The sequence below is a fragment of the Trichosurus vulpecula genome, chromosome 4 (genome assembly GCF_011100635.1).
Source record: "Trichosurus vulpecula isolate mTriVul1 chromosome 4, mTriVul1.pri, whole genome shotgun sequence".
In the NCBI taxonomy this organism is placed as follows: Eukaryota; Metazoa; Chordata; class Mammalia; order Diprotodontia; family Phalangeridae; genus Trichosurus; species Trichosurus vulpecula.
The window spans coordinates 181,585,775-181,600,468 of NC_050576.1; the positions used below are offsets into that span (position 1 = coordinate 181,585,775).

Below are 14,694 nucleotides of genomic sequence, written 5' to 3' on the forward strand. Positions count from 1 at the left end.
TTTATTTTATGCATTTAAATATATTATTGGAAGAAAAGCTCCATAGGCACCACCAAACTGACAAAGGGCTCCATGACACAAGAATAGTTAAGAACCTTTTTTTTTCTTAAAATATTTATATTTATTTTGTTAAATATTCACCAATATATGTAAAAAAATTAAATATTCATTTTTAAAATTTTTCAGTTCATATTCTCTACTGCCTACCCCCTCCCTCACCTCTTGAGAAGACAAGCAACATGATATTGATTATATATGTAAAATCATACAAAGCAGAGTTCCATATTAGCCATGTTGCAAAAGAAAGCACACACACACACACACACACACACACACACACACACACAAGAAAAATAAAATGAACAAAATTTATGCTTCAATCTACATTCAGAGTTCATCTCTCTCTCTCTCTCTCTGGAGGTGGATAGCAGTTTTCATCACGGGTCCTTGGGAACTGTCTTGGGGACAGTCTTTCCCAGCTGATTATTGTTATAAAGAACCCATTTTAAAGAAAACCCCTGGGAAGCCAAGATTGCACTGTGAAAGGAAGGAACTACCAGAGCTCTCTCACAAATTCTGTCAGATACCTCTAAAAAAAGTGAATCTGAGCAGATTTGAGAAAGTTGGAAGCCACTAGCAGATTGAGAGGCGTAGGGGCATCAGCACACGGAAGGGCACCAGACTGAACTGTAAGAAATGGGAGGGGGGGCAGGAGGGGAGTGAAGGAGGGACGGGGGGGGGGGGGGGAGTTTCATTTCCACAGAGTTGAAGGTATCCCTCTACCATTCTCCCACCCCAGCTTTAGCAGAAACCAGGGCTCAGGTCTGTTTGGGTGAAAGGTCAGAGGCTTGTACGAACGATTAAAAGAGCCATTTGAGGAGGGCATGACTTGGGCAGTCAGGGGGTTGTATCTGGCCAATGAAGAGCCTGGTGGGAGATTCAAGGTGAGGGTCTATAAAAGGATTGGCATCCATCTGAGTCCTTTGTACTTTCTCCTGTACTCTCTTCAGGGGATGTACCCATTTATTCAGACTGAATAAATGTAAAATAAAATTAAAACGTTCCTGGTTTCCCAATGAGTCTTGTTTATTCCTAGACAATGTAAGTATGTTTCTAACAAAACCAACCAGGAACAGTAGAGGAATCCAGCCAGGGTGCAGTTCTGGGAGAGTGGTGCGTGAGCAAAATGCCGGAGCAGGAACAGGCCCAGTGTGGAAGTACTGGCTACCACTGAGATAGAGCCCCAGGCCTCTCAGCCCAGCACAGGAGTCTGTTGGAGTGCAGAGCCTGCGGCCGAGGGAGCAGCCAGCCTGGAGGCCTCCAACCCACAGTCTAAAGGTTTGAAACTCACCTTCTTGAACTTCCTGGAGCAATGATGTGCAGGTAAAAACAGCTCTCATCCCTGCCTTGAATAAACCCAGAGAACTCTACCTCAGGAGAAACAGAGGAGCAAGAAGTGGGGGGCTTCAGTAGCAAGAGAAGTGGGGTAGAGGGCCCTTCTTGTAGTGGTGGAAGGAGACTAGTGCAGGAAGAGAGGTGTCCAAGCAGCCCTCACCTCAGCAGAACAACGAGAGTAACTGAGCCCCATGGGGTGAAGCTAACAAACATCAACGCCAGAACCCCAGAGGTGGCTTTGAACAGCCAGAGGAAGTGGCAGACACCAGCACAGACAACAGCTGAGACCACCCCTGCTGTAGAATAGTCCTGGGGAAGAGGAGACTCCCAGCAGCCAGACTACCCCTCCCCCACACCTCACCAAACCAGAGGCCATAGAACATAAAGCCAGTGATCGGGCCCACAGATTCCAACACAAGAAACTTGGGACAGAGCCCCCAGAGCCTCAGAAACAGAGATCCACTTTAGAAGCTAGGAGGGGGGTGGAAAACATCATGAAAAAACATGGTAAAAAGGCAAGGACAATTGATCCATATTATGGGGACAGGGAAGATCAAAATACCAATTCAGAAGAGGACAGCATGGACACTATACCCACATCTGAAACCTCAAAAGGGAAAGTGAACTAGTCTCCAGACCAAAAAGCATCCCTGGAAGAACTCTAGAAGGACTTTAAAAACCAAATTAGGGAGGTGAAAGAAAAAAATGGAAAAAAGATTCACTGAGGAAAACAAATCTTTAAAAAGTAGAATTGGTGAAATGGTTAAGGAAAATCAGAATATAAGCGGAGAAAATGTCTCATTGAAAAGTAAAATCAACCAAATGGAAAAGGAGATAGAGAAGATAAAGGAAGAAAACAGAATATTAAAAATTAGAATTGGGCAAGTAGAAGCTAATGACTCTATGAGACATCAAGAATCAGTCAAACAAAATCTGAAGAATGAAAAAATAGAAGAAAACGTGAAATATCTTATTGGAAAAACAACTGACCTGGAAAATAGATCCAGGAAAGACAATCTAAGAATTATTGGTCTACCTGAAAGCTATAATTAAAAAAAGAGCCTGGACAGTGTATCTTCCACGAAATCCTTAAGGAAAATTGCCCGGAGGTCCTAGAACCAGAGGGAAAAACTGTCATCGAAAGAATCCATCCATCACCCCCTAAAAAAGATCCCAAATTGAAAACTGCGAGAAATATTATAGCCAAATTTCAGAACTACCAGGTCCAGGAGAAAATACTGCAAGCAGCTAGAAAGAAACAATTCAAATATCACAGAACTACAGTCAGGATCATGCAGGATCTTTCAGCTTCTACATTAAATGACAGGAGAAATTGGAATATGATATTCTGAAAGGCGAAGGAGCTTGGACTACAACCAAGGATCAACTACCCAGCAAAACTGAGCATAATTTTCCAGGCAAGGTGATGGACATTCAGTGAAATAAGGAAATTCCAGACCTTCCCGATGAAAAGGCCAGAGCTCAATGGAAAATTTGATCTCCAAATACAAAACTCAAGAGAGGCATAAAAAGGTAAAGGGCAGGGGGGCGGGGAGGGGGGGGAGAACCACTAGTTAATCAATAAAGCTAATTAGTTACATCCTTATATAGGATTATTCTGTCTTATATATGTTATATATGTATAAATATACACATCAATCTTGAGAATAGTGTAGTTATTATGACAATTGAAAGGGATATTCATAGACTGTGGGTATCAGTATCAAATAACCGGTACAATGATTAAAAAATATAATTAAGAGATATAAAGGGATGGTTCTAGGAGAGGAGATAAGGAGGTAGTAGAAAAGGGTAAATTACACTACATGAAGAGGCACCAAAACGTATTGTACTAGAGGGAAAGAAGGGAGGGAGAAGAGCAGTATTTGAGCTTTACTCTCATGGGATTTGGTTCAAGAAGGGAATAACATACTCTGATAAATATAGAAATCTAACTTGCCCTACAGGCAGTAGGAGGGGAAAGGGGAAAAAAAGGGAGGGAGGGAAGAAGTAGCAAGGGGAAAACGGTAAGAAAAGGGAGGGGAATCAAGAGGGACGGTAAACTGAGGAAGGCGGCGTTCAAAAGCAAAACTCTGTGGAGGAGTGGTAGGGGAAAGGGAGAAGCAAAGACACCCCCTGTTTTAAAGAAAAATCCTAAAGTGCTATAAGAATGTAGGGTAGGAATTGCTTCATTCTTCGCATTTTTATCCCCAGCGCCGGGTACATAAAGACACTTAATAAATGTTTGGGGATAGATTTGTTACATTATTGCTAACAATGACCCTTAAGATTCTTAATTTCTTACAATATTACTAACACACATAAGTTCTCAGCCTGCTGCCCAGTACCCTCAGCTTCCCTGAAAGACGCCCCGCCTTTGTCTCTCCCACAAGAAATCTGTAGTAGAACGTTAGCGCTGTTAGAACGTAACTGCTCCGAGTGCAGGGAACGTTTAGTTCTGGCGGGGGCTGGCGCCGAGGCCGGACCGATACTTAGAAATTGACTAGGGTCGAGCCCCCTCAGAGCTTGCCTTTAACTCAGCCTCCCGGGCTCCGCCCCGCGCGCTTAGCCTCCCTTTCCTCAGCTCCCGGAGCTCGTTCCCCATAACTGTGCAGCCGGGACCCGCGACGAACGGACGGAGCAGGAGAGAGCCATGTCGGCAGAGGGGGAGGCAGCGGAGGTGGCCGTTGCAGCGACGGCCGCGGCCGGAGAAGGGGGCGATGCCCCTCCGCAGCCCCAAAAGTCGGAGGAGCCTGCCGCTCCGCAACCGTCGGAGGCGACCAAGGACGAGGTTCCCCCGGAGCGGCCCCCGCTGCGCTGCCTGGTGCTCACAGGCTTTGGCGGCTATGACAAAGTGAAGCTACAGAGCCGACCGGCTGCCCCTCCGGCCCCGGGCCCCGGACAGCTGACCATTCGGGTCCGAGCCTGCGGCCTCAACTTTGCTGACCTCATGGTTCGTCAGGGTGTATACGATCGCCTGCCGGCGTTGCCCTTCATCCCCGGGAAGGAGGGTGCAGGCGTTGTGATTGCGGTGGGAGAGGGAGTCAGCGAGCGCCAGGTGAGCGGGCTCTAGGGGTCTGGAGGAGGTGTGGGGGTTGCAGGCATGATGGGCGAGTGGATGGGACCGGGGGTGTGGCACAGGGGAAATTGACTGCGAGCTGGATGTGTGGGTGTGTTTGGGGAAGTGAACAGTGTAGGACTTGCAGATGAGCCCTCCCCGTCTTCGGGCTCCTTATTAGTCCTGCGGATAAGGAATTTTGGGGTGATTGTTGGGAGGGAGACTCTACCTCATATGTCAGTCCAGTTGCAGCCGCCGCCCTTCGTCAGTGACTGAAAAACAATAGGGTGGCCTTGCGCATGCGGAGAGTGAGCTGCACAGCCAGCCCCCCCAAAAAAGGATTAGCCCCCTATCTCGTTGAATCCGCCCCCCTTTTCATCAAACAGTTGGGCCTGGGCTGTGCCCATCGGTAGGAAAGGTCTGTAGCACCCCGTTCTCTGTGAGGGCAAAGGGGTGAGGCGTGGATCAACGTTGGTTAAAAGCCATTGGGTTTGGGGGTGCAGAAGGGGGAGCCAGGGCCAGAGTCACATGCACCCCGGCAGCTGGCGGGGACGGAGGGAGGGAACTACCTCTCCCTAACTCCGAGTTAAGGGAGGGACACGCCCACCCTCTACAAGAGGGAGGATTGGAACTCTTACCCTACAAGTTACCCCCTCTTTTCCTCCCCCCTTTCTAGGGGCGTTTTCTGCCGGGTAGACTAGCTTAGGATTTGAAGAGGGGCGTGGGGAGGGGGGATCTAGGGAAGAGGCATCGGAGGCGGGTGGGGGCATTCATAGAGGCTCCTTCTTCTGTGACCATCCTGCTATCTCTCCTGCCCGTGACTCACACAACTGGCCTGGCTCACTCTTGCTGCTGCTGCTGCTGCTGGCTAGGCGTGGCCAGAAACCTCTGAGCACCCTCCCCAGGGAGAGATCAGACAAAGCAGCCCCCCACTGGGACCCTGGTCCCGATTTTCAGAGCTTTGGGGGTGGGGTTGGCACTAAGAGCTGGTTGTCCCTGCTCAACCAGTCACAGCATCCTGTTTTAATTTATCATTAATCTCAGACACTGCCCTTCATTTCATTTAGGAAAACAAAGTTTAGAGAAACGTGTGTGCAGAGGGGATAGATCAGCGACAAAAGAGATCTTTTTAGTAGAGACCTTTTCCCACTCCTGTCCCTGGAACAGAGTGCCCCATGGCTTAGGGGGAAAGGGCTGCTGATAAACGTCTAACTGAAACTCCATTGAAATCCAGTGCTTTCCTTCTTACTGTCTATTAACCTCAAATTGGTATCAGACCTTTCTACCCTTTTAGCTAGGAAGCTGACCTTAAGAGATGAGGGAGGGTACATGAGGGATTTGGAGGTGACCAGCCACATGTTCCTGTAAACCATTAAAGGCCATTCATTCTCTGTATCTCCCCCAACCAATATACACAGACCTTCCCACGGATATCCTGTCCCAAGGAAGAATCCGAAGTGAGGGTCTAGAATTGGGCTTTGAATTGACCTCACCGCTGAGGTTAAGGGATATGGGCCGTGTGGAACCATTATACAGGGCACATCCAGGGCCCTGTACAGGAAGGTCCTGTAAATGAATTGTTGGCGTGGGGAAAGGAGGCTTGGGAGTTCAAAAAATCCAAATTCAAATCCTGTTTCTGATGCATACTGGCTGTATAACCATGGGCCTCATTTTCTTCACCTCTAAAATGTGGGGAAGTTGGTCCCTAACAGCTTACAGCTCTAAATCTATGATCCTGTTAAATCAAAGGGTTCTTCTAACCCTACCTCACCTCCATTTCCTAGAGAACAATATTTTCCTGCTTTCCTTCCATGACCCCATGTTAAACTCAGTCTAAGGCTCCTGCCCTGGACTCTGGGGAGTGGGGTTCAGGAGAAAGGGATTTATGTATTTCAGTTTGCATGTTTTAGTCTCCCTACCACGTAAAGAATGTAGGCCTTGGGGATAGTAGACTTTTTGGTGGAAAGGGGGTTATGTGTGGGTTATGTGTGCGCCCTCCCCCTTCCCAGCCAGTGGGTTGCTTCTCATTACCATGCAGGAGTCCCATCATTCTTGGCAAAGGCTGAGACAGACCCTGATTGTCCAGGGATCTCACCCCCACCCACATCTCTATGTTCCCCATGGAGGAAGAACAAACCTTCCACCCCCACCCTAGAGAGGATCCCATCCCCCCCGCCCCCCAAATGCTGCTGAGCTGGAGGAGACCAAATAATAGTCTGTTCTGCTTTCACTCTAGTCATTGTGTATTTTGTGCTGTGTGTGTTAGGGGTAGAAGGAGAGTATTTCTCCGTCTTGGAATGGAGGGATAGAGGTGAGGTGTCTCTCAGTACCCAATAACCTCTCTGTGTATATAGGGTGTTCCAGAAGCCTTAGTGTAGTTTAAAGCTGTTTGAGCTAAACTGTGCTAAAACTTTTGGAATACCTTGTATTCTGTCTCATCCTTCAGGACCCAATGTAAATGCTCCCTTTTCCAGAAAATCTTCCCCTGATTCCCACTACCATCTCACCCTCTAAAGTTGGAGCTCTGCCTTCTTTGAATTCCCGTTAGAGCTCATTTTTGTACATGCTTTGTCTCCCCTCTTCGACTTAAGCTTAAGAGATGGGATGGTTTTTTTCATCTCTGCATTCTGCCCCCTCCCCTGGCAGTGTAGAACAGCCTTGAACAATCGTTAAATAAATAAGAGAACATGACCTCGGAATTAGAACGCCTGGGTCTGTCCCATGTCCTCCACTGTTTGGAGCTGTGTAACTTTAGGTAAATCACCTTAAGTAAATTGCTTTCTTCTCTGGGCTTAAGTTTCTTTCTGCATAAAACGAGCAGGCTGTACTAGGTTGAGAGTTCTTAACCTGGGGTCCACGGTCTTGTTTTAAAAACGGTTTTGATCACTGGATTTCAGCACAACTCATTTATAATCCTTTGTATTTTATTTTATGCATTTAAAAGAACATTTTTTTTCTGAGAAGAGACCCAAAGGTTTGCTCAGACTGTTAGAGAGGTCCATGACACAAGAAAGGTGAAGACCCCTTGGACCAGATGAACTGAGTCAGGTTCTTCCCAGCTCTGATATCCTATGATTTCTTTGTTGAATGAAAAAAGTCGTTTTCTCTTCCTCCTCCCCCAGGTAGGTGACCGGGTGATAATGCTGGTGCATACTGGGATGTGGCAGGAGGAGGTGACTGTACCAGCTGTCCACACATTCCCAATGCCAGATGCCATGTCCTTTGAGGAGGCAGCTGCCTTGCCGGTCAATTACATCACTGCCTACATGGTCCTTTTTGACTTTGGCAATCTCCGTCCTGACCAAAGTGTTCTGGTGCACATGGCCGCAGGTAATGCCAGACTCTCCTTCTCTGTCTGCCTGTCCCACTCTCTAACCCTCCCCTTGCCCCCTCCCCCAACCACCAGGCTGGCTGTTGCCATGGCAACACCAGGGAGACCTTGGCCTTTACTGCCCAGGAGCCTCCCAGAAGCCTCTGCAGTGCTGTTGCCTTGACAACATCCAGGCTCCAGGTTGGGTTTGGCAGTGTGGTTTCCATAGCAATTTGCTCCTGCAAGTTGAGAGTGGGAGGTGAGGGGCATGAGGGCCTGCCAGAAGACTTGGCCTCCTATATGTTGGTTTTGTGACTGTCCCCTCTATGTCCCTTGGCTCTAGGAGGGGTAGGCTTGGCAGCCATCCAGTTGTGCCAGACAGTGGAGAACGTGACCGTGTTTGGGACAGCTTCAGCCAGCAAGCATGAGGTGCTGAAGGAGAAGGGGGTCAGCCACCCCATTGACTACCACACATCCAACTACGTGGATGAAGTCAAAAAGATCTCTCCCAAAGGTGAGCACATTCTGAAAAGCATGTGTGTGTATCATGGAAAGGGGCTCCATTTCCCCATCTCCATCCCTGCTGATTTCCTGTGACCTTCCCTACAGGAGTGGACATTGTCCTGGATCCACTGGGTGGAGCAGACACCCACAAAGCTTACAACCTTCTGAAACCAATGGGTAAAGTTATCACCTATGGTGAGTTGTTTTGGGGGTAGGGGAGAAACACTGAAGGAGAGGGATTGAACTGGGGTATCTGAAGTGTCAGGCACATAGTAGGTAAATGCTTGTCAACCTATTGTTTGGCATGGTGTTAACCTTCTTAAGGATTAACTGAAGTACGTTTTTATTGATTTATTTTTAAACTTGTTTTATTTTAAAAGTTCGATTTTTAATGAATGGGTTAGGGAGAAAACAGCCAAGTGCGGCAAGGGTCAGTAGATGAAGCCAATGGGTGGGGGAGTGGGGAGGATTCCCAAAGCTCTGAGGAAAGAGAGTTGGCCTCTCTTTCATAGATTTAGAGATGGGAGCACCTTAGAGGCATCAGGTCTGGGCATCTCATTCTGCAGGTGAAGAAACAGACCAAGTGTTGCCTGGGATCACAGATCTGCTGAGTGTCAGTTAGAACACAGATCTTCCTGACTCTGGGTGTAACACTCTATCCACCATGCCACACTCCCACTGAAGGGATTTAGGGAAAGATAGAGCTGGAGAGGGGGATGAGCAAGGGGCTTTTGATCCTCCAGGATCAAATGAGATAATATTTGTAAAGTGTCTGGCACATAGTAGATGCTTAATAAATGTTCATTCCCTTCTCTTCCCCCTCCGTCCCCCAGCATGCCCTGAGAGTTGCTATTCTCACTTTCCAGGGAATGCAGAGTCATCTTAATGTTATTCCTGAATCATCTGTTGCTTCCTCCTTTTGGGGGAGGAGACTGGCAATGTGTAACAAGAGGTATAGAAATGTTCGTTCTTTGACCTGCTCGCCAATTCCACTTGGATGAATATCTCACAAGGCAATAACCAAAATGAAGAGGTGGGGTGGGGGGGCAGGAATTGCAAAGGCGTTTATGACTGTGCTGCGTATAATGGCAGAAAAATTGCACACAGCCTAGATTTTGGTTCTAGGTTATTGAAACAAACTAGTGTGTTATCACAATGGAATAATTGCTAGCCATAAAGTGATAAGTGTGTAGACTCTGTCCACATGTAGTAACCTGCTGATGGTGCTAAAGCTCTCCTGAAAGTGCCTTCTCATGCCTGGAGGTACTGTGCCTCAAAGACTCCAGGAAGCCCTATGTTGCTAGAAAGGAGGCAGCTGCCTCGGCCTTGCCACAGGCCTGTCTGCTGTTCAAGAACCAGCCCAAATGCAACAAAGATGGTGCCTATGCTTGCTGTTATCCAGCTGAGACAATTGTTAGAGACTGCCTGCCAATTTGGCAGTTAGGTCCATGGAGACAAGATCTGGGATGTTGGAAGTAGAAAATCCACAAGGTTATCGTCATGCTGGCCAAAAGCCCTCCCTGGATGACTACTTGTGAGGAATATTATAGGAGAGGACTCCTGTGAAGGTATGGGTGGGACTAGATGGCTTCTGTGGTCCCTGTCAACTCTGCTCCAATGACAGGACTATATGAAAATAGGCACAAGCACATAAGCAAATACCGGAAAATACTCTGAGTACTTCAGAGTACAATAGGTTTCCTTCAGATGCCACAGTGGATAGAGTTCCAGGCCTGGAGTCAGCAGGACCTGAGTTCAAATTTGGCCTCAGACACTTACTAGCTGTATGACCCTGGACAAGTCACTTAAAATCCTGTTTGCCTCAGTTTCCTCATCTGTCAAATGAGCTGGAGAAGGAGACAGGAAACCAGTCCAGCATCTTTGCCAAGAAAACCCCAAAATGGGGTCGAGTTGGACACAACTGAAATAACTGAACAGTAAGAGTCCTTCTTCCCCAATAAAAATGTTTACGTTTCTAGTTATTTTTCAGGGGGTAGGGTTGGCGCATGGCCTGGTCTTGTGATTTCATCAGTGTGAAACTGATGCAGAACCAGAACTTGTCTATAACTTACTGTCTTGGAGTTGTCCGTTATATGCTGAAATGACTTACTCAGGGTCACCCTAGCTACCATATGTCAGAGATAGAACTTGAGTCTAGGTTTCTTGGCTCCAAGGCTGGTCTTCTCTCTACTATGGCATTTGTCTTGTGTCTCTCTCCATGAATATACAATATTTGTGTGTGTGTGTGTGTATACACATAAATACAGGTATCAGGTATTCAGTCATTTTCAGTTGTGTCCAATACTTCGTGACTGCATTTGTCATTTTCTTGGCAAAGATACTGGAGTGATTTGCCATTTCCTTCTCCAGCTCATTTGACAGATGAGGTAACTGAGGCAAACAGGGTTAAGTAACTTGCCCATGGTCACACATCTAGTAAGTGTCTGAGGTCAGATCTGAACTCAGGAAGATGGGTCTTCCTGATTCCAGCGGGCACTCTGTGTACCTATTGGCCCCCTTGCGTATGCGTTTAATATACATACATAAATAAATATACTTTTAAATTTAATACATTTAATTTTTCACAGACCTGTAGTTTTAGAGAACACCCAGTGAGGAAATTCTTATTAATGCAAATCAATACTGCTTTTCAACTTAGAAACTTAAAGGGATATACTGTGGGGTTCTGATGGTTAAATGACTTGAACAAGGTCCCACAGCCAGAATGTGTCAGAAGCAACAATTGAACTGAAGTTCTCCTAACTCCAAGGCCAAGGCCACTATACTCTGCTGCTGCCTCTAAAGGATATGCATATTTAATATACAATGTAATATTAAATCTATACTAAATATGTACACCAAATTTTTTTTATATTCAAAGTGTATTCTATATAATATGTATGTACATGCATGTGTGCATATATGTATGTATATATTTTGTGTGTTTATATGTTTGTGTGTATGTTTGTATGTTTTTATTTTTGAAAATTTGCATGAGACAAACACTAATAGAAAAATCAGTCTACTGCGTTGAAGCAAATTGGTACATTCTAAAACTATTTGGAAAATGCTTTGGGATGAGGCACTGGTTTGGAATTTTCTGAGTTGCTGCTTCCTGCCCCGGTGGAGATTGTTTGAGAGACAGCTCTGTTTCGCCAGTGAGACTCGATTCCTTCCTCCACCAGTAGTGGACATGGGTGGTTTTTGATGAATGTGTCCTGTCTTCTCTTTTCCACAGGGACATCCACCGTGGTGACCGGCCCAAAACGGAACCTGATAGCAATGGTTAAAACCTGGTGGAATCAGTTCAGCGTGACTGCTTTGCAGCTGCTTCAGGCAAATCGGGGCATTTGTGGCTTCCACCTCCACTTCCTGGAGGATGAGGTGGAGCTGGTCAACAGGGTGGTGCTGCAGCTGTTGGCCCTGTACAAGGAGGGCCACATCAAACCCCATATTGACTCAGTCTGGCCCTTTGAAAAGGTGAGCTGGGGACTGGCCCAAGCAGGCCTCAAGGGGCCTCCTTTGTGAAGCTGGACATTAAAATACAAGATACCATAGGAATTTTTACATAAGAGGGCAGGGATACTCAGAGCTGATGGCCCTCTACAGGGAGGGCCACATCAAGCTCCATATTGACTCAGTCTGGCCCTTTGAGAAGGTGAGCTGGGGACTGGCCCACGTAGGCTTCAAGCGGCCTCCTTTGTGAAGCTGGACATTGAAATACAAGATACCATAGGAATGATGCCCTCTGTCTTACATAGGAGAACAGGGATACTCAGAGAGGTTTCCTGTGTTCACATAGCAGGTATCAGAGATGAGATCATAACCTAGGCCTTGCCTGACACCAAGGCAGCCAGGTGATGCAGTACATAGAGTGCCAGGCTTGGAGTCAGCAAACCTGAGTTCCAATCCAGCCTCAGACACTTACTAGCTCTGTGATCCTGGATAAGTCACTTAATCTGTTTACCTCGATTTTCTCAACTGTCTGTAAAATGGGGATAATAATAGCACCTATCTCTCAGGATTGTTGTGAGGATCCAATGAGAGGATATTTGTGAAAGTGCTTAGCACAGTGCCTGGCACACAGTCGGTGCTGTATAAATGCTTGTTTCCATCCTTCATTCCTCCCAAGTCCAGTCCTCTTTCCACTGTACAGTGCTTTCTCTACAGCCTTTGTAGGGGAAGGCCTACTCCCCATAATCATGATGGTAGCTGAGAAGAGATTGAAAGAACACTGCATTTGGAGCCAAGAGATGTGGGTTCTAAGCCTAGCTCTCTTGCTTTCTCCCTGTGGCCTTGGGCGAGTCACTTCCAAATCTCTCTGGGGCTCAGTTTTTCTTATCTGTAAAAGGGAATTGAGCTAGATGGTCCCTTTCAACTCCAAATCCTATGAGCCTTAGCAATACCTTGGATTACTCTCCGTCTAGGGGTACATAGATGGGAACATGAAGGATCAAGAGCAGATGTTTTTGCTTCCTCCACCATTAAGCTTCAGTGGTTTTTTTTCCCCTCTTCCCCTACAGGTGGCTGATGCCATGAAGCAAATCCAAGAGAAGAAGAATGTGGGCAAAGTCATTCTGGTGCCCAATTCAGAGAAGAAGAACTAGAGGGGGAGGATCATGGCAGGGGAGAAAGGTTGGGGGGCAGAGAGGAGGAGGGTAAGACTTGGGGGACCTAGAATGGAGAGGTCAGGAAGTCATATTCTTTTGGGTTACTACTGATGTCTCTGCCTTCTTCCTTCTTCAGTTCTCCCAAATACACTGCCCTTCCAAGGGTCAGGGATGGTCTCCATGGTGTGATGACCTCTCTCCAATCATATTCCTTTCCTCTTGGTCAGGGCTGCCTCCCCTCCCTTCCTCTTCCCCCAGAAGGTTAGGAAGTGACCACTTGGATGTATGGGCCCTGCTGAGTGGGCGGGGACCCACCCAGAGGCCCAGCTGCTTCTTCCCACCCCACCTCTTGTTCCCCTGGGCTTTCTGTCCTGCTTGTGCCAAGTTTAACCTCTTCCTCCCTCCCACCCTTCCTGCCCTGTTGTGTATGAGTTGGTCTCTGCTTAATCTTCCCCAATCCTACCCCCCTTTACTTCCCCCAAAGAAACTGAAATGCCAGTTCAGGGTGGGGGTCAGGGGGGCTGTCCTTGTCTAGTACACATCCCATTTCAGCTGCACTCCAGATTCCTGCTAAGTCTGAACAGCCCCAGAGCTGACCAGCCTCTAAAATGATGTATGTGGTATCCAAGAAGTCTTAGGGCCATTTTAAATTAGTTTAAAATGGCCCTAATCCCTCTGGGACACCCTGTATAAATGTTAGCAGTTATTATTATTCGTCAGTAGCTAAGCCCAGTTAGCATGCTCCTCCTCCTTATTCCTGACTTTACAAGCACAACTGGGCCTTTCCTAACACAGGGCTCTTCCACAGTCTTAACCTAGTTTGTGTCTTACACCCTAGGGAAGTGACTAGATTGTTCTTACTGCCCCCTTAGGCTCTGAGGGGGCCTGGCAGGAGTCTCCATGGCTTCCCCCCTTCCACTGAGTTCCTTAGATCTGTTCTCAGTGCCTTAGCATCTGAAAAGTTTCTTGTGCTCGTGGGGAGTATAAGCGTATTTTTCCCCCTAGGTTCTCACCCCCAGCACTCCCCAGGTGCCTTGTTCTGATGGAGCTGGGGTTTCCAGTCCCACTGCACTGCCAAAAATCTCCTGTGTGTGTCTGAGGGGGTGGGGATGCAGACAGCCTGTAGTCTCTGGGGCTTGGTGAGGGAAAAAACTCCCCACCCTTTTGCCAATCTGTCTGTTTTCAGCCTTGCAGATAACTGTGGAATTTACCAGCTTGGTCTCTTAGAGACAATTGCGTCCATTTCCAAACTCTGGGACCAAAGTAAAATTCGAAGCACATTCTAGATTGAGTCCTGTAAGGCCCCAACCAACTTGCTCTCCTCAATGTGGGAGGCAATTTTCTTAAACATAGCCCTGGATTTCTTGTTTACATTGGGGACTGGTTGGTTAGGGGAGAGGGAAGAGAACAGTAGGCAGATTTGGGCATCTGCCCTTGGGTCCCTGAGCTGGAGGCCAAATGTCAGGATTATGAGGGTGGGCACTGTCAGCCCCTCCCTCCATCTCTCAATTGAGAATGGGGGATGATGGGCAGGTAGATCACCGCCCTGGCCACTGCCAAATGACCATTGTGGGGAAGGGGGTGGACATAGCATATCCATCCCTCGTTTTCTAAGCAAGGCCTAAGGTGAAATGTGATTTTCTGCTTGTGTATTTGTCTCCCCCATCCACCCACCGCCAAAGCTGCCTTTGTGTTTGTGTCAATAAAGCGCTGTCCCTCTAGCTTGTCTCCACAGAGTTTTGTGCCAGTGTGTAAGTGTGTGTTTTGGGTGGGGGAAGGAGGATGACACGGGAGAAAGCTGCAGAAAAGTCCAAGAG

At 47.3% G+C, this 14,694-nt stretch overlaps 1 protein-coding gene across 1 annotated transcript; it reads left to right on the forward strand.

Annotated features, from left to right (window-relative positions):
* The first annotated feature begins 3,783 nt into the window (after positions 1-3,783).
* LOC118845434 (synaptic vesicle membrane protein VAT-1 homolog) lies at positions 3,784-14,598 on the forward strand. The gene is made up of 6 exons (XM_036753341.1): positions 3,784-4,453; positions 7,576-7,783; positions 8,107-8,277; positions 8,373-8,462; positions 11,506-11,747; positions 12,791-14,598. Exons 1-6 carry the CDS (start codon positions 4,049-4,051, stop codon positions 12,872-12,874), a joined length of 1,200 nt encoding a protein of 399 aa, XP_036609236.1. The 5' UTR covers positions 3,784-4,048; the 3' UTR covers positions 12,875-14,598.
* The last annotated feature ends 96 nt before the right edge of the window (positions 14,599-14,694 follow it).

What these genes read in the sequence shown, in the direction of transcription:
- LOC118845434 (XM_036753341.1), top strand. Translation starts at nt 4,049, where the DNA reads ATGTCGGCAGAGGGGGAGGCAGCGGAGGTGGCCGTTGCAGCGACGGCC. An exon ending in AGGGAGTCAGCGAGCGCCAG is followed by an intron (nt 4,454 to 7,575) that starts GTGAGCGGGCTC and finishes CTCCTCCCCCAG; the next exon opens with GTAGGTGACCGGGTGATAAT. An exon ending in TCTGGTGCACATGGCCGCAG is followed by an intron (nt 7,784 to 8,106) that starts GTAATGCCAGAC and finishes CCTTGGCTCTAG; the next exon opens with GAGGGGTAGGCTTGGCAGCC.